Source organism: Caretta caretta, chromosome 7, assembly GCF_965140235.1.
Source record: "Caretta caretta isolate rCarCar2 chromosome 7, rCarCar1.hap1, whole genome shotgun sequence".
Taxonomy (NCBI): Eukaryota; Metazoa; Chordata; order Testudines; family Cheloniidae; genus Caretta; species Caretta caretta.
This window is the reverse complement of record NC_134212.1, coordinates 72,411,622-72,431,705: the sequence shown is the minus strand read 5'-3', so window position 1 is coordinate 72,431,705 and position 20,084 is coordinate 72,411,622. Positions and strand designations below refer to the sequence as shown.

At 42.5% G+C, this 20,084-nt stretch overlaps 1 protein-coding gene across 2 annotated transcripts in view; it reads left to right on the top strand.

The window, feature by feature from the left end:
• OGDHL (oxoglutarate dehydrogenase L) overlaps positions 1-19,882 on the top strand; it is a 109,040-nt gene extending 89,158 nt beyond the window's left edge. For both annotated transcript variants that reach the window (XM_048858031.2, XM_048858030.2), the window contains exons 17-23: positions 1,787-1,965; positions 5,877-5,948; positions 12,495-12,620; positions 14,007-14,079; positions 17,526-17,689; positions 18,466-18,620; positions 19,680-19,882. In XM_048858031.2, coding sequence (XP_048713988.1) covers positions 1,787-1,965; positions 5,877-5,948; positions 12,495-12,620; positions 14,007-14,079; positions 17,526-17,689; positions 18,466-18,620; positions 19,680-19,803 — 893 coding nt within the window. In that variant the 3' untranslated portion in view covers positions 19,804-19,882. The remainder of the gene's footprint in view (positions 1-1,786; positions 1,966-5,876; positions 5,949-12,494; positions 12,621-14,006; positions 14,080-17,525; positions 17,690-18,465; positions 18,621-19,679) is intronic.
• The last annotated feature ends 202 nt before the right edge of the window (positions 19,883-20,084 follow it).

Sequence of the window (20,084 nt, the reverse complement as noted above, 5' to 3'; positions counted from 1 at the left end):
GAGTGTGAATTACAGTAGCTGGTTTGTATTCTAATAACTTTTTGTTTTTTGTCTTTGCCAGTCATTATCACCCCAGTCCCTGCAGTAGAATTGGGGCTTTACAGCACTGCCACAGATCTCTTCCAACAAGAGCAGGCATTTGTTCTGCATCTAAGCGATGACCACATAGCCTGTTGCGAGGATACTTTTGGGTCTGGAACATGACAGGTTTTAGGAAAAGGCAACAAGCATTCTGGCCTGTTACATTGCACAGTGTGTAAAATGTAATTTATACTGAAAGTCAGATTGCTGTCAGTTTGTGTGCTTCCCACTGCACTTAACCATGATCTTTCTGAATACCTGGGTAAAACTCAGCCCTTGGGTCTGTATTCAGAATCTATGTTTACATTTGTTTGAGTATAGAGAGGCAGGGTTGTCTAGTGGGTATAGCATGAAACTAGGGAAACCTTGGCTCTAGTCCCAGTTACTGTTACTGACTTGCTGACCTGATGGCAAAGTCATGTGGCCTTTGTGCAACTCAGTTTTCCCCGCCTACCTTGGACTTCAGTACAGCAGAGGGAACAGTGATTGGAAGTGCCCCAGATCAGGTGCATCTGGGATGAGATGTCGAAAAAGAGGGAAAGCAGAGACTTTGCAGCATGCTCCCTCCCTTTCTTATCCCAGTCCCATGGACCCTGTGGAGTTCTGGCTGTGCTGGTCGGGAGGAGTGAGGGAGAGATCTGCTCTCTCCTGCTTATCCTCCTGGAAACCTGCAGCGATTCTCCTGGTTGCATTAGCTTAAGCAGAGATACCCTCTCTGCAGTAGAAGTGCTCCCCATGCCTGCTTCCCTCACCACAGTATTGGGACAGATGTCAGTGAAGAATGCAGAGGGACATGACTCATGAGGGAAGTTTTAGCCCCTTATCTCTGAGGGAGCACTTTAGCTGCATTGCCTCCAATAACTTATCTGAAACCTTTTATTTTCTTTGCTCAGTTTTGCACACCTAAGGAATGACCCATGGATTTGCAGAGCCCGTTGCCTTTGTAGTAATAATCACATCTTTAGAATCTCTTGAAATGTTCTGAAAATTTAGGCATTAGCTTAAAGTTACACAGGACAAAAACATGTAGGATTCTGTAACTAAGAAAAGGAAATGAGGAATGACTGATAACAGCCAAATGCTTATTTATTGAATAAGCATTTCCAAAGTGCCATTCACCACATTTTCCAGTCACCATTTGGTAAATAAAACGTATATTAAATGATCCAATTTACGCACGTAAAAGACCAGCCACAGCAAATGATTCCAACCAGCACCTGTATAAATGTATAGGCACATTCATAGCATTGTGCAGGCTTGTGTAATGCAGAAGGTAGACAAATAGTTTAACTGAACCCTAAATATTAACTCTAAATATATTTATAGTTACTTTTATTAAAAGGGTGGCATCTATCTAGATGTGTGTATAAAAAAGTTTACTACCAGGAGAAAAAAATAGTGTTAGTACCTTAACTTTTTCATGGAACCAGAAGTTTCCACATGATGTCATTGACTGGGACTACTAATGTAAGGAAGAGTTTGTAGGATTGGACCCTATATGTGTAAACAAATGTCCGCTAATCCTTCTAGCAGAAGTGGTACTATTGAAAACACTGTTGCACTTCATGAGTATACATTTTGATGCATATTCTGCTCTCTTTTGTTTAATTAGTCACAATAGAAGGGTGCTGTCTTAGTTTATGGAAAACAGAATATAATTCTAATCAGGATCTTTTACTTTTTCTTTCTACCTGTTTGTTTTTAGGTTTTGAACTTGGCTTTGCTATGGCAAGTCCCAATGCTCTGGTGTGCTGGGAAGCGCAGTTTGGCGACTTCCACAACACTGCGCAGTGCATAATAGACCAGTTTATCAGCCCAGGACAGGCTAAGTGGGTTCGACACAATGGGATTGTGCTGCTTTTGCCACATGGAATGGAAGGAATGGTAAGGCTTTCACTGATTGGAACAATAAAGGTGCTTTGGCATAAAGTAGTAGAACAGAAAATACAGAACCTTTAATTGTTCCTTTTTTGCAGTATACAAATGCAGTTTCAGGATCTTATAACTTTTATGAAAAGAAAAGAGTATATTGCTGACATACATGTTAGACTGTTCCTCTATCTCAAAAATAAATGTGCTTGCAGTGACCAGTCTTAGCAATTAGCCAGTAATGAAAACAAAAGGAAAATAGCACTGATATATTTCTGAACATTCTGTCTCCTCTCCTTGTGCCCTCCTCCGAATGGGTTATTTTGCAGTGGTGTCTGCCATTGTTCCCCTACTATTTGAAAGACTTACTTGGTCAGTACAATGTGTGTCAATGCAAAAAATATATTTTTCTTCATTAGAGCTTTGTGGTTTTGAAAAATTATAACTTTAAATGTAAAGTTCCTAGAAAGAGCAAAGTATAAAGGAGGCAGCTTGGGATTCTCAGGTACAGTTAAAATTTCAATAGGTTTTACTTTATTTTATTTTGTTTCACTTTATTTTATGATGACATGAAACAAACCTCAGATTCTCAGATACATGTGTTCTAGCTATATAAACTTTACTTTTAAGTTAGAACATTGTTTCAAGGGGTTTTTATGGAGCTTCCAAACAAATACGTTCTTTTAAAAATGATGATGATTTGGGTAACTTGGAGGAAATAAGAAATCTGCTCTTTTAGGGAGAGAATCCCTTTGAATGGTTGCCCACTCTCCTTCTCAGTAACTCCTAGTGAGCTAGCCACAAAAGCTCTGTAACCAGATCTTTATAAAATCTACATGTACCTCTTTCCTGTGTTCTGAAGTTGGAGTTAGCTGTAGGATCACTGTAGGCATCTTTTAAATAATTTTTAAAAGTGACATAGCATTCTGGTCTGTGCTATTTGAAATAGTTATTTCCTTTTAGAATGCACTGACACTCTGTGTATTGTTCATGTATGTTTACAGTATTTCTATTAACAAATATATGTTACCATGATACTGATGTGTTTGCCATAGCTGTAAATGTTCTCTTTCTTTCACTTTAAGTGGACATAAAGGCATTTCTTCTTGTTCCTGTTCTGTTTCTATACATTTAATTCCATGCAATTATAACCTTTCTATGACACACTGCTGTTGGTTCATGCCTAGTGGGTGATTTTCTGTGTGGATGTTTATACAAGAGCACAGTCCTGCTGACAAATACCCTAACAAATTCAGCTTTGTTTGAGTAAAGACTGTAAGATCATGCCCAAGATGGATCCTCAGGACTTTTTTCAAAAAAAAAAAAAAAAAAAAAGACTCCAGCATGAAATCTGTTAGGGACAGGATGGCTTGGGGAGGTATTGGTAATGGGATGGGAATCCTTTCACCTCTAGGTCACTGGCTAACATACAGCCTGGTTGGTTGTGATTGAAAGTCTTTGCTATCTGATAGCTCCTTGGTGGCTCATGTGCAACTAGCTAATGGATTCTATACAGGTCCTGTTGGACATGGGGTCTGAAACCTTCCCCCCTCCCAGCCGGTAACTGGCACTCTTGTTAGCAGTTTCAGCAAAGAAATTAAACATAGGCAATGAGTGGAGTCTGGTTTGAGGATTATCACTGGAGCACTGTGTGTGTGTGTGTGTGTGGTTGGTAGGTAGGTAGGTAGGTAGGTAGGTCGGTAGTGGGCGGGGTTTGGGAAGCTTGCGTTTTTGCTGTCTCCTTTGTAGATACACTTCTTTTTCCAGTGTAGTGAATTCAGCAATTTTATTGAATACTACATTCATTTGTAAACAATTTAAAATGTTTTTAAAATAGGAGGAGGTTGCAGTGTGTGTGTGTGTGTGTGTGTAAGAATTATGATTTACAGCACATGAATAGATGGAAACAGGAGTAGCACTAACAACATTAGACTCACAATGTGCCAGAACTGTGTGGCTTTGCGGTTCTCATCCACTAATGAGCAGACAAATTTGCACCACAAAACTGAGGCCAGTTTGCAAGAGAAGTTACACAGGACACAGATATGCTAGCTGCTCCATCTTAGTGTTCCTTTTGTGCGTAGGGAAGATATTGAGTGTTTTGTTAGGGGCTCGCTCTACTTGTACAATAGGGAGGAGTCGAGCAGTACACATTACTTTTCCCTTGTTCTTTTAGCAACAGTTTCTAAGGCTATGTCTACACTACGCACTTTTTAGGGACACAAGCGTGCCGCTAAAAGGCGCGCAGTGTAGCTGCTGTTTCTTGGCAGCAGAAAGCTCTCCTGCTGACGGACTTCCACCCCAATGAACGGCAGTAGCTTTGTTGGCAGGAAAGCTCTCCTGCTGACAAAGTGCTGTTCAGACTGGCGCTTTTTGTCCGCAAAACTTTTGTTGTTCAGCGGGGGGGTGTTTTTTCACACCCCTGAACGACAAAAGTTTTGTCATTTAGGTTCCAGTGTAGACAAAGCCATCCTTGTGGTGTTCTCTGGGATTCCTGAATGTAACTTCAGTGCAGTAACAAACAGAAGGTGGTGTGTAAGGGAGTGAGCCCTGGTTTGTAAGTGGAACTAACGTATGAGTTGAAAGGTTAAATGCAGTTATATCTTTAGGATGAGATACCTTATGGTTTTCTCTGGTACAAAACCCCTTCTTAATCATAAATATTTGTCACCCTTACAAACAATGACACCCAGAATCAGCAATAAATAAAACCACACACCATATTCTTTTGCTGATTGCAATTATCTCTCTCCAGCCTTATTAATAAGGGAGAAGAGTGGGAGTCGGGAGACAATGGGTTCTGTTCCATTCCCTACCACAGACTTACTCTGTGACCTGAGTTCCTGTTTCCCCGTTGTAAAATGGGGGCCAATTATCATAGAATTCCTCTCTGTGGTGGGCTAATCATAGAATATCAGGGTTGGAAGGGACCTCAGGAGGTCATCTAGTCCAACCCCCTGCTCAAAGCAGGACCAATCCCCAATTTTTGCCCCAGATCCCTAAATGGCCCCCTCAAGGATTGAGTTCACAACCCTGGGTTTAGCAGGCCAGTGCTCAAACTACTGAGCTATCCCTCCCCCCCATGCTTACCCACTTCAGTAAAGAGCCTTGAGATTTAGTGAAAAGCACTGTCTGAGTGATCGATATTTTAACTATAGCATAACACAAAATTCCTATAAGAAGATTTTATGGTGTAATTGGCTTAGCTATGCCAGTTAAACTTTACTCAACCTAACATGGGTTACCACTGATTCTGCAGGGAATTGGCCAAAGTATATGTACTTTGTACATCTAGAGAATCCTGTCTTATGTCAAACTGGTGTGTAGAGGAGAAGCCCACTAGCACACACATACACACAGAGCTTAGGGTAGGACTGTAACCTAGTGCTCAAGACATAAATAATGGGAGGATCCAGCTTCTGGCTTAGCAGGTGATCCATGGCCTCAAGCATGGGCGACCTGCTGGCTTGTGAATGTGTGCTGCTCATTTTTAAAGGATCACAGATTTGCACCATACCACCTAACCTCATCTTGCACCATTCTGTGCTGGATCGGCAGGATGGCTGATTGCCCCAGGCACTCGGTCTCTTGCACAACCACGTTGACTATTTAACCTTTAATTAGTGGTAGTGACATTGGAGTTCTATGTAACCCATCTCCATCTGATCTGAGACTAACCTATATAAGATACTCAAGATAACAGCTCCTGTATTCAGGGGCACCACCATGTTACCCTCTTCAAAGCTCTCCCTCTTCTCTGATTGTCATTGTTACAGCATTTCTTCTCTGGCTGAGAGGGTGGGGTCAGCAGCCTGTATCAATGCTGCTCCATGATGATTAGGCTGACAAGAAGCACTTGTGCAGTGAGTGATCTAAAAAGACATCTAAATTGTTGTTGGTTTTGTTTTAAATGATGTGATTACCAGGGCCCAGAGCATTCTTCAGCCAGGCCAGAGAGGTTTCTGCAGATGAGCAATGACGATTCCGATGCTTATCCGGTAAGTAGATTCGTCAACAGCAATGTCCTTTTTCCTGCTTCAGGCTTTTCAGAGACTTATTTTAAACCAGGTGGTGTTGGGTTTATTACCTGAGAAATCAATTTATTGCCGCCAAACACCATTTGTCTTCCCCCAACAGCTTGAATATTTTCCTGCAGGGTTGGAAGTCACCTTTTAAGACCGCTAGTTGGTGTATTTTAATGTTTAGCTCAAATATTTGCTGTGACTTTCAGCTCATTTCGATAATAAAAGTGACTAGTCTAGTCTGCATTTCATTTGAAAGCTCAGGTCAGATGTAATTTGTCTCTGGTAGTATTGTCTCTTTATGGGTGTTCCTAGGGGACAGTAACTCTTCCAGTTTATATAGCTGGATGTACCACAAGCCGATGTCTGTAACACATTTCTAAGGAAGATCAGATAGCACTAAAACCCAGTGTTCTTGTAACACAGCAAACCGTCCAGCGGAGAACTTCAGAATGCAGATTCAGTGTAAAAATCTCTGCACGGAGTGTGTGTGATGTTATGTTTAGGTGATCTGTTCCCAGTGTTTTTAATTCTATAGATTTATTTTATTACTATATTTGAATCATCTAAGTGCTTTAAAGGTTGATCAAAATATTTTTTTCAGCTAAACTATAATTCTAAAGATCAACTAGATATTCCCCTTCTCCAAGGTGAACTATTAAACATAGACTTAAGATTCAGTCAGTTTAAAAAAAAAAATAGGCTAAGGTAGTGTTGGGTTCTAGATAAAGTTGGCCTGTAGCTGTATTCCAGTTTTTATGGTTTTACAGCCTCATTGTCTTTATTTTTTTTTAATGGTTATTGTCTCTGCTTGTGTGTGTGAAAGACCCACCCGAACAGGGGAAATTGACTGGTTATGTATTTAGCACTGCCAAATGTATTTAATAAGCAAACTGAAAATTATTATTATTTATAATCCTGGAGTGCCCAAAAGCCACAGTTATAGACCAGGACGTGCTAGGTGCTGTACAAACAGAGTAAATGACCAGCTCCTCCCCAGAGAGCTTATTGTCTAAATCAAAGCATAACAGGTGGATGACAGAAAATACGGGCAGGGAGTGTTAGGATGAGTTAACAATAATTACTCCCAAAAAACATATGTTAAAAGAATATTATTAAGATTGCAGAGTCAGGCACTCAGAAGTTAGGAAATGCCAGAATGTGCATTATGATAGTCTTTTCAGCCTTCCAGTTCCCCATCCAAAGTCAGGGTCATCCCCACTTTCCCCTTGTTTTCCTCACCATTTCCCAGTTAGTTGCCTTTCCTAAGGTGTTGCAGCCTCTCCACCTGGCTTCTAGCCTCCTGACCCAAGCAGGTCCTTGCTTCCCATCTGTTCTAGTTCTCAGTCCCAGCATCCTCCCCAGCGAGTCCCAATCTCCTTGCTCAGTTAATCCCAGCCTCCCTTTCTGTTCCAGCTCCCAGTCCCAGTCTTTATCAACCAGTCTGAGTGTCTTCTCCCCACTACCATGCCCCCCAACCCCCCCTCCCCCGAATCCTGGTCTCAGCAGGCTCCTTGTTCCTGTCAAGTCTTTTCCATCCCCCACAGTATGGCTCTTATCCCTCTCGGCATTGAAGTCAGTTTCCTCCTTGCTATCTCAGCTGAACTGTGGGAGGTTGGGGAGGCGTGTGCCTCATGCACAGTTGTCGGAGATTTTCCCCTCAGCAGTACCCAGGGGGGCAGCATGACTCCTACAGGTGCCTAATGTCACTGCACATGGGCACAAAGGGCTGCGCTGCCTCTGACCCCTCAGTTCTTTCCTACCACCAGTGATGGTTGTTACTGGAGCTGCATTCTTCATATCTGCAAGTCTTCCCTCTTTTAGAATATAATAGTACCTACAGTGTTGGTTTTTAGTCTAGTGAAGTGTATTTGTACACAGTTACTTATAAAACTAAGCTTAGAACAGTATTTCTCTAGAGTGGGACTCCCAGTTCCTGGTGAGGTACTGAGCTCGATACCAGACTCGGGTCTCATTATCCTGGCTTCAAGGTCTGCCACTTATGTAACATATCTATGCCAGCAAGCAACCCCCCCCCCCAGCTGCCTTAAGTATCTTGGAGAGGTGCATGGGAGTGACAAATGTCACATTTATAGAGGGTTCAAATGCTGATCTAAAAAAGACAGGGCTACCAGACTGTAGTACCTGCTTATGGAGTCTGTGTTTTGGCTGCTGTTGGAACCTTTCCACTGGGAACAGCGGAAAAATCTCTGCACTGAGAGTATGCAATGTTATGTCTAGGTGATCAGTTCTCAGTGTTTTTTAATCCTATAAATTTATTTTATTACTATATTTGAATCATCTAAGTGCTTTGTATGCGTACCTAGCACATCCAAGTCAGTTAGGAGGGCTCCCCTGTTCTGAGTCAAGACGCAGATCTTAATAGCCAGTACCTAAGCAGAGACCATGCAAATCTCCTGAAGACTCAGTACAAGGTCCTTCAAAGTCTGTGTTGAAGGCACTGAGCAGAGGCAAGGACTTGGAGGTGTGCTCAGAGAAAACACCCCCCTCCACGCTCAGTCCATAAACCATGAGGGATTGCTGACTCCGGAGCACTGGAAGGATCCATTGAGACCACTCCCTGAAGGACTGGGCACCTTTTGGTACTGCAGACTCAGGAGCCCTTTCTGGTGCTGTCTATGGCTGAGGCTTTTGAGGCAGCCAGAGGGTTGCTTTGCCTGTCAATGCTGGCTTTCCATGCTTTTCAGGAGTCTCCCCAATAACAGGATTGGAAGTGCTCACTCCCACAGTCCCAGTCCCAGAGCACAGTTCATGTCTTCTACAGTTGTGGCACCTTTTCTGTAGGATTCCATCCAGCGATGATCTCGCTGGTACCCCATGCCCAGACCCAGAGCTGGTCTCCCTGGTACCAATAGGGTCAGCCCACCGTGGTCTGAAGAAGAGAACTCTGAGATGGCAACATTTAGTGATTCAACCTGAGCATGCCCAGCAGCCCCAGTGGGGTGCCTGCCCACCATGGTATGGGCCAATTGCCTTCACATAGCTGGGTCCCACCTCCATAGCAGTGGCCCTTTTGGATCCCTTGGGGGTTTCCCTCCACATTGGAGAGCCTCTCCTCTGCCTTCCTGCCCTTCTACATTGGCTAGGTGCTGGGAGCATCTGCAGCAAGGTCACCATTTTCCCTCTTCCAGTACTGATACCGTGCAGTGGGAAAGTGCACTCAGGACTCTCCTGTGGAGGAATTGGAGGAGGGACCTCCTCCACAACTCTTAGCTGCTGCTGCTTTGTCACTTGATGAGGCAGTCGTGACTGAGACTACTTCTCCCCTGCCCTCCATGATTTGAGTCTTGTTGAGGAGGCTTGTTGCAGCTCTGGATGTCCAACCAGAAGAGGATCTGGAAAGATCTCGCAGGCTCATGGACGTTTTAGCCCCTGCAGTCCCCACTAAGTAACTCTCCCTTTTAATGAGGCTATCCTGGAACCAGTCAAGGTTTTATGGCAGAATATGCCATCTTTTCTGCCTTCTGCTGCTAAAAGGGTGGAGAAAAGATATGTTCCTATAACCACCCTCCTCAAGGCTCCCTCATAGTCACTGTGACTTATGAAAAAGAGAGTCAGGGACCCCAGGCCTCTACTCTGAAAGGGAAAGAAGCAAAAAAGCTAGGCCTGTTCAGCAGGGAACTTTATTCCACAGGAGGTTTACAGCTTAGTGTTGCAAACCAGCAACACTGGGTCGCTACAATTTCAGCTGGTGGGATAATGTCCTGAAGTTCAAAGACAAGCTTCCTGAAAGCAGAAGTTCACTGTTACAGTGGAGGAGGACAAATTAGTTGCCAGAACAGCATTGCAAGCAAGTCTGGATGCAACAAACTGCATGGCTTGAGCTATGGCTTCCTCCATCACTATGCATTGTGCATCTGGCTGCAGTCATCAGGTCTTCCCGTGGAGGTGCAACAAACCATTCAAGACCTCCCATATGAAGGCCCCTTTCTGTTTTCTGATAAGACAGATGAGGGGCTTCGTAGCCTTAAGGACTGAAGAGTGACCCTTAAGTCTCTGAAGATTTATACACCAATAGCAAAAAGAAAGCTGTTACACTGACAGCAGTCTCAGAGGTTTCAGCTCTTCCTGCCATGTGCCCAGGACACAGAAAAAAGTGGAACAGAAGTTACCACATGTCCTCCTCCTCCCACCTCTTCTGCAGCTGACAGTTCTAGGCAAACTGGGTCCTCTAAGCATTCGTTTTGACCTGTTGGTGTAGAGCAGTCTACTACCTACCAGAGTGCCATCTTTCCCCACCCCAATTTTTGCCAACTACTTATCCCATTGTGAGCTTTAGTAACAGAGCCTCCCTATGCAATTTTCTTTAGAGATAAGGTTTTCCTCTGACTTCACCGTAAATTCCTGTCTAAAGTGGCTTCTGATTTTCCTATTAACCAAATAGTTTATTTACACTCTTTCTTTCCAAAGCCCTATTTGAGTAAAGGGGAAGAAAACTCCATACTCTAGATATTAGAAGAGCTTTGGCTTTTTACCTGGATAGGACTAGACCATTCAGATCTTCGTCATGGTTTCAGACAGAACGAAGGACCACCCACTATCCACCCAGAGGATCTCTGCCTGGATTTCCAGCTGTATTAGTGTGCTATTGACTGGTGGATATCGAACCTCCACATCAAGTGGCGGCTCACTCAATCAGATTGCAGGCAGCTTCTGTAGCCTTTCTGGCTTGTGTACCAATGCTGGGCATTTGTAGGGTGGCAACCTGGTCACTGCTCCATACGTTTGCCTCTCACTGTGCCATCTCTCATCAATCTAGAGATGATGCCAGATTTGGAGAGGTGGTCCTACAATCCCTGTTCAAGTAGACATAGAGCTCAAATGGCTTGTGAGTACCGACAGTGGAATGTACATGTGCTATCACATGAAGAAGAAAAAATGGTTACCAGCCTTTCTGTAACTATTGTTCTTTGGAAACGTGTTACATATGGGCATTCCATTACCCACCCTCCTTCCTGATAGGAAGGAACTGAGGGGGGTCAGGGCAGCAAAGTCCTTGATACCTCTGTGCAGTGGTGCAGGGCACCATAGGGTGCTGACAGTGCTCCAGCAATTACTGTTGAGAGGAAAATCTCCAACAACTGTGCATGAGGCGCGCACATACCTGCAGTGGAATAGACATGTGCAATGCATTTTGAAGAACAGCAGTTACAGAAAGGTAGGTAATTTTTTTTCCAGTGCTCAGCCCCACTCGTGCTGGGAGCAGCAGTTATAGGGAAAGTCTGGCTTTGCCATTGTGGCCCTAGGGTAGAGCATGCTCAGTCACTATGTGGGGATGGTGCATATGCAGTCTGGTCAGATAAGGAGCTGTGAGGGAATGGAGCACACTCGGTGAGGATGGAATCGTCTGATATTCTGGCTGCTAAATTCTAAGACAAGCATGTATAAACTGTTATTTTTTTTCAAAAGCTTGTATCTTGACATATTTGGCAGATTTTTACAGGACTAACATCCCTTAAACAAAGGCCACTCTCCTACCAAATATGAAGTCCCCGCCCCACAGCATACGGGCATTTGAGCTGTTCAAAGGAAAGGTTGTCAGCATTTTTTAGCATGGGGAAAACATTTTCCCCTAGTTTCTTTCTCAGGAATGGCTCAACCGTTATGGCTGAACTTAAAATACATAAATAACTCAATCAGTCTGAGGCAGACACCCAGCACGGAAACATTTAGCACAAACTGCTAAAGTTTGGCAAAATTCTAAACAACTGAAACTAGGGTCTTATAAAAAGTTATGGGAAACCTTAATAATAGATGGCACTTTCAGCTGCACCTATAATAATAAGATGTTTTTGTATGGGTTAGCTGTGTGCACAATTGGTAGATGTAATAAGCTGACTAGTAACAATCTTCATGATCACAGTTCATCTCCTGCCTACACGTTGTTTGCAGATATCTGTTGGCATCATGGTAGACTCGAGTGTATAAAAACCTACCTCTTTCTGTTAGAATAATCATATGCATTATTTGTAACAATAATAGGTACAACATTTTCAGATCCAAGTGTGATTTTGTTTTCCTACTTGACTGTCTCTTTAAAGATACATTTTGAGGTGAAGTAAAGCTTGGGAGAAAGTTTGACTTGAAAAAGAGATGAGATTGAGTTGCTGGGGCACTTATCTCTATACAACAAAACATTATACAACAAAACATTGACAAAAGACATGTACTGATGAGGTTCAGGAAAGGGAACTATAGGGAGCAGGAAATGGGAGCATGCTGGTTTTCTTGCCTTTAGGGTTGTGTGTACATAGTGATTATGATCCAAAACCTGCTGAGCTCTTGATCAAATAAGTGTGGGAGACAAACCTTGAAGTTCAAGAATGGAGCGTCTGCAGTTTTACTCACTGGTAGTGGTAAGTGCATCCAAGGTTACTTATAGTTCCTTTCTTGTGCACCAAAATGCATAACATATTGGAGCCTAAAAAAGTTAATGGGGGGGCAGAGTTGGGAGGAAGAGAAAGGAGGCAGATTTTCTGATGCCTTTAATGTCTTTATTAGGAGTTCAGTGCAGACTTTGAAGTTTCCCAGCTCTATGAATGCAACTGGATTGTGGTGAATTGTTCAACTCCAGCCAATTACTTTCATGTCCTCAGAAGACAGATCTTGCTGCCATTCAGAAAACCAGTAAGTAGCTTAATTGATATTGTTGTCTAATTATAATACTAAACCACTTGCATGCATTGTTTTGTTTGTATATAACATCTGACAGAATGGAAGATGTATGCATTTTAGTATTTCTCCATGAAACTCAAGTTGGAGACTGAGGACCTGATTAATGAAATCTCAGCTTTGCTTTCTAGAATTGTTTCTGCCTGGGTTTCAGCCTCGCTTCCTTTTGTCCAAGCAGATACCCACCTACATGCTTTTTTTTTTTTTTTTTAAGCACTAATCCCTGGGTGTTGCTCAAATGGGTTTTATAAATTCTGTCACCTGCGGACATAGGTACAAGTGCTTGAAAAGTGCATGTGTGTGTTTGTGCACAAAAGGAGGACACCTTCTGCAAAACAGGCTCTTCTTAGCCTTATCTACAATGATTTTTGTCACTCTTGCAGACACTTAGAGCAAACGTGCTGCTCTGATGTAAATCATGACTTGCTCTGGTGCAGGTTAGTCCACATTTCAATTGGGGTAAACTGTATACTATGTCACAATTCATATCTTTGCATTGCATCTGCATTAGGGATTTGCTTTGATATAGCTATACTGGTCGCTAAAACCACAATGTAGACAAGGCATTAAAGATGAAGTCGAACCTGATCTCTGTATAATTAAGTTGTGGTGCCCTTATGTCCAGTTGACAAAGGGCTTGTCTCTAAGCATTCATTCAGTTTGAGATTCTCATCCTCTCTATCTCAGGTTTAAGGCCAAGTTAGCACACCTCTAATTACTTCTCCACTGTGGGAAGATTTGTGCTAAGAATGAAACCCTTTCCAAGGGCAATTGCCTTGAGTTACATCAGATCCTAGTGTGACTTAAGCTTTGTTCGATGCCATCCCATTAACACTGAATAGCACAAGTGTTTTTAAGGAACCTCAGTGCAAGTTTCTGAAGCAATTTGGATTCTATACAATTTGAAGCCTAAAATTCACTAGTTGGATGTTTATCATTAAACAAAAGCGCAAGAGGTTTTTCTGATGGTTCTCTACCTTAGTCCAGCTCAAAAATTTATAATTCACACTAATTTTTTGTGTCCTCAGAGGGCAATAGTTATGTAGGCTGGGACTTTCAAAGGACCCTATGGAGTTAGGGAAATTCAGTTGGAGTTGGGTGCCTAGTTGCTCTGGGACTTTTTGAAAATCCCAGCCTTAGAGATTCCTAGCGCCTAATCAGTGTCAAAGAATATAGATTTTTTCCATTGTTTAGTTTATTCCCAAACCCAGTCCATTAAGAATCTGTGATGGAGTACCACATGCAGTATCCATTTGTGTGTCAAGAAGAATAATGTGTATGTACAGCAGGCAGTGGATCAAGCAGCAGCTTCTGAGAGTTATAACAATCTGTATTTTACAGCTTATTATCTTTACACCCAAGTCGCTGCTGAGACATCCTGAAGCTAAATCCAGTTTTGACGAAATGGTATCTGGTAAGTCAAGTTACAAATGTTGTGAACTCACAAGCATCTGTATGCAGTCAGCGTGCCAAACTATGTATTCAGAATGCTGAGTATCCAGTCCAGAGAGAGAGCTGACTTCACCTTGAGGAGCTCGCATGCATCTCTCATTGACTGATTTCCCTAGGAGTTGCCGTGTGCCAGGGTGGGAGAGATCTGGCCTGGATTTTGAAATGTAATTCCTATGTCAAAATAATCTGCATCCAAATAAGGAGAGTTCTTAGACTTCAGTTTCAGTATATAGTGGCATATCTCATGGCCAGTTGCTCTCTTAATGGGAGGGTTGGATGCGGGGTGGCATTCATCTCTCTGCAGGGATCTTCCCATCCTCCTATGTTTGTAGGGATCCATCTTCATCATTTGTCTTCATTTAAAAAATTGAAATGTTCTTTGTACTGCTTTTGACAACTCCATGGTTTTAAATCATTCCCCCTTGCTTCCCTTTCCAGGAGTGGTTCTGGTTCCACTGACTTGTCACTTCCTTCCACTCCCAGTTCTGGGCCTGCCTTATCCCACTGCTAACCTAAAGCAAGATCCTAGCCAGTAAAAGTGAGGCTTTAAGTCAGTGATTGGCAGTCTGAAGCTTTGCTCTTTGTGCTGGACAGCACCAGGAGGCAGTGGCGGCAAGCCCACCATCTCCATGCAACCAGGAAAAAAGGAAAGGCGGTGTGAATTTGCCACCCAATGTGGCACATGCAGGGAGAGGCGCAGAATAGCTGAGTGATCAGAAAGCGTAAACAAACAAGCAGGGCCCTCTGCCTAAAGCTGAGTCGTTGGACACACTGGTATTCTAGCATTGTGTTTAAAGGAAAAATTATTGGTCAGATTTTCATCTCCTTAGACCATAGGTTTGTAACCTTTGTGTCATTTGCACCATCCTCCACAGTAATTAATGAAGCAATTGTTGCCATTAAGTATTTGCTTGGTTTCAACTTTGTTCCATTCTCCTCTTCTTGAGGAGATTGTCACTAGGAAAAGACAGTGTGTCCTTTGTATGAATGCAGTGCCGATCATCAAAGGGATTTTCCTGGATTTGATTGTGTTGTAGCCCATAGAATTAGTCAGTCTGGAAACCTCACACTAATGAAATTCGGGATTCATTAATAATTGTGGTCTGGTTCCCTTATATGCTGTCCACTCTTCGTTTATTTCCTGGGTTCCCCATCGATTTTACATTAGCCCACAATAGTGGCCAAAGCCGGTAATTGCTAATTCAGATGTACTTGTGTTACTGCTGTAGATGACTTTCTTTTATATTTGTGAAGGCTGAGGAGTCTAACTCCAGCTGACCCAATAAAGCACTGATTCTGAGTCGTCTTTAATGATGAACTCTGGTTCTCAGTCAGACTGGATAATTCTGACATAAATCAGTTTTTCTTTCATGCATTTATGCCTGTTTTGCTCCCTAAGATGAATGACACATTTATTCTCCTGATAAGTGGGTGTGTTGTGTTGGTTCAGACTTGGAGTTCATGCTGCTATTTGCAACCTCACAGTTGGCTGATTAAAACTATTTCTATATCAATCATAGAAGCGAGCGATGGATGAGACCTATTAGACCATCTAGAATTACTCCCTCTTGTATATTCTAGTTTTATGTGGCCCAAGCAAAAGGGCTTGTACCTATTCTCTTGGGAGATTGTTCCACAGGGAAAATGCATCCCACTGTCAGGAAGTCCTTTGTGATAAGCAGCCTAAATTGTATCCCAGTACTCAAAGCTGTATGCCCAAGTACTGTATTAATTCTTCTTTTGGGATAATTCTGTTTTAATGTCTCAAACAGAAGGTCGTGATCACACAATACAACAAAGACGCTAGTTATGTAAAAAGAAAAGGAGGACTTGTGGCACCTTAGAGACTAACAAATTTATTTGAGCATAAGCTTTTGTGAGCTACAGCTCACTTCATCGGATACAGACTAACACGGCTGCTACTCTGAAGCTAGTTATGTACTTGCTTACATAATAGAAGCTCCATTATAACCATCCGTTCTGGCTATTTGAAGGTTTTTGCTGGTGCACAGCCTTGTAATATATACAAACACACATTTTTAAAAACCTATTGTACTGGAATGAAAAGTAAATTTTCAGCATATACCAAGCATTCTTGCAGACTTTCTAGAAGTATTTACTTAATTCTGTAGCTAAGATTATTTTGGAAATAAGATTTTTTTTTTTTAAGGTGGCATGTTTAATTGTTAAAAATGCACCTAGGTCAGCTATGCGGTGCTATTAAACCAGCTCCTCAACACCAAAAATACAGGTTATAAATAGGTGATGTATGAGACAGACTAATAATATCCGGTAATATCCTGGACAAACCTTATTGAATTGAGTTAAACCTTATTAAATTGAGTTTTTAATATCTTTGGAGTGCATTACTTTAAAAATGCAATCATCTGTGTGTAATTGAGGGACTGTGGATACTTCCATTGGAAGGGTAAATAGGAAAATAGCAGGAGGTGATTAGGTAAATTCACTCATGTTGTAACATCCCCCAGAGAAATTCCATCCCCTTGAGAGGCCTGTGTATGCTAATTCAAACTGGATTCTCTAGGGACCAACAGACAAAGAGAGGATTTTTGATAAATAGCTGGTTTTAAACTGGTTCAGAGCCTTCTTTCTGGTCCAACAAATGGACAGGAAGAACCCCTGGTCCAAGGTGAGCCTCAATTCTTAGGGAAGGGTTGGAAGGACTTGTCACCAACCAGAACCTTTATCAGAGTGAGAGGGTAATCTCAGGTAAGCTTATTAGCATGTGTGTAGGTTCTGTTGTTTTTCTGAAGTGCTTTTACCTCAAGAATAAAATAGGCTTGCATAGAAAGAGCTGTGTGGTATCTGTAACTGGGGGCAGTCAGACTGTTAACTGTCTCTGAAGAGAAAGCAAGCAGAGGTGCTTGGGTAGCCTGTCTTTCCTGGGAATAACACAGTGAAGATAGGGAACTGTGCAGCCTGGAAATACCCTTATCAGAAGGGGGTGAGATGAGGGTCTCCACCCAAGGAAGGCAAGGGCTGGGGAGCTGGAAGCACGAGAGTGGGTGCCCTTGCTGGACCACTGAGGGGAAATACAGGTGCAGTTTCCCTGAACTGTGATAATGTGAGCCTAGTACCTGGCATGACAAGAAAGATACCAGTCTTGAAGTCGTCCGTCCCATTAAGTTGTGAAGACTTGTTTATCAGAAACCCTTTAATGCACTCCCTCTTTGAACTGGATGGTATTTAAATAACCTATGTCAAAATCTGGAGTCTCAAAAGATCTAGGAATATAGAGGATGGGGTGATACAGTCTCTTGGGTACAGAGCACTGTGACAACTACTCTGTGGATCACCCAAGATAGGGCCGGCCTCAGTAGAATTTCTTGACTGAATGTGACCATCACTAGAAGAATGCATTTTTATTTTAATTTTTGGTATGACTAGGTACCAGTTTCAGGCGTGTGATTCCTGAGGATGGGTCTGCAGCGCACACACCGAATGAGGTTAAGCGGGTGATTTTCTGCACAGGGAAGGTGTACTATGATCTCATTAGAGAGAGAAAGAATCAAGATTTGGAGAAACAAGTGGCTATAACTAGGCTGGAGCAGGTGAGTGCCCTGAACCTATTGAAAACTCAGACTTTGGGAAGAATCTCAGCCAAGGATTGTGACTGAGCCAACTTTTAAATCATTAGCAGTTGCAAGACATGATGATAATGATCATGCCTATCATTTGTATTGCATGTTTTATCTTCCAAGACATCAACTAATCCTCACAAGCTCCTTGTGAGCTAGGGAAGGACTAGTTTTCCTATCTTTATTGTAGTGATAATGAGACCAGCGAGGTTAAATGCCTTGGCTGTATAGCAAATCAGTGGTAGCAGAGCCAGGATTAGAATTTGGTAGCTTCTGGTTCCTAGCCCCATGCTCAGTTTGCTAGATCTAAGTGTGTCTTGAAAATGGTCATGTTTGCCAAGAATGACTAAATAGTACAGTTCTCCAGTTTTCCCAAAGCATCGTTGGCAAAGGATTAAGTGCTACAGAAGACATTTTCCCTGAAGCCCTGTGCATAACAACTGTAATCCAGAGTAGCAGAAAAGTGTGCTTTTATACTTGTTGTTACCAATGGTAGTGAGTACTGTGACGTTGCAGAATGTGGTTATTTGTCTTTTAAATTTAATTTTTACATTGTAGTTACTTATATTTACTCTGTTAGAATGAAGTGCAATAATTTACAAGAACATACAGGTACTAGGTAGCTTAGTAGTAAATGGATAGTAACAATTGCAGTGCCCAATATTTGCCATGGACAGCCTTGCTTTACGTGATATCTGTCCATGTAAAAGAACGCATTGCCATTTGTTTTCAGTGTATTATCTCTTTAGATCTCTCCATTCCCCTTTGATCTGGTAAAGGAAGAGCTTGAGAAATATCCTGGAGCTGACTTAGTGTGGTGTCAGGAAGAGCACAAGAACATTGGCTACTATGACTATGTCAAACCTCGTTTCCGCACCATTGTGAATCACACTCGGCCCATATGGTATGAGACTTACTTCCATGTTTCCTTTGCATCACGGGCATGATTTGCCTTCCAGGCTTGATACTGGTTTGTTGCTTTGGGATGGGGTGATGCATGTATGGAAAAATCAAACTCTACACACCTTGAAAGGTCTGAGTTTTGAGGCTTCCATCTCCCTCCTTCTTCTGTTTCAACCTGGTCTTTATGGCCCCAGTGTGTGGTCCACACCGAACTCCCTTGCTCTGGTTGGTCTGCACCTGCATTGCTTACCTACTATGGTGGGTCAGTACATAAACAGTACAGCAGTACATTCTAACCATCTCTGCTATCCTAAATCGTGAGAGCCTGGTGATCATCCCAAACCAGAGTCTCTAACAGGTGACTTCATTTTTAGTTAAATAAAAATCCAAAGCAATTTATCAAGCCAACACTCTTCACCACTGTCTATATCGTTTGGCCCTATCGCACTTTCATGCCTTATATTTTATCTTTTGTACTTCTGAATGGGCTACTTTTCCCTTCTAAAAATCCCATTTCAAATTGTGCTTCTCTGGAGGAAACAACCATTGAATGGAACAATATCTAAGCCACTAAGCTCCCTTCACGGTTATTTTTCCAGCCTGTTTGCTCCTATATCACTGTAGGGAGATTGGTGCAAGAATGATCTGATTCTGGTCCCTACCTCGCCAATAGCAGCCTATCTAATTAGTGAAAGCCACCCCTTCCTCCACTCACATAGACCCAGACTTCAAATAGATCTGTTGGGCCAGGTCTTCAGCTGATGACATTGTCATAGCTTTGTTGAAGCCAGTGGAACCTATGCTGATATACACCAGCTGACCTTCTGCTCTGTAACCAGAAACCTGCAATATCCAGTGGAGCTAGAACTGGAGGCATGAGAGCAAGTCTCTCATGGACAAAAGACAGGAGAGTTTTCTTGTCTTATACTTACGTGTTGTCTAAAGCTGCTGTTTAGCAGTGTATTCTGTCTACATTACATGTACGCATCCGTGTTAGTTTTATTGTTCTATCTCTTCTCTCCTCGCTGTTGTCTACCCAATTGTCTCTTCTGTTACAAAGGTATGTTGGCCGAGAACCAGCTGCTGCTCCCGCCACAGGTAACAAGAATGCTCACCTGGTGTCGCTCAGGAGATTTCTGGACACAGTTTTCAACCTGGAGGCCTTTGAAGGAAAGATGTTCTGACTCTGAGACACGATCTCCATGCAGAATTGTTATAAAACAGCACTTCCAAAGGAGTAAATAAAAGCACATGGGAAAACTATTGAGGATTTTGGTTTTTGGCTTTCTAAGAAAATAGGTTGTGAGTAGATCTTCCCCTCTAAAGCACTGTAGGCAAACTGGGGAATGAATGAAGGAATAAAGCCTTTATAAATGTCTGTAAAAGGTAACTCCAGGTATAGGGCTGCTCTGAGGGTAATAAGGCCAAAACAATGGAAAAAATGAAAGGGGTGAGGAGTTAGGGG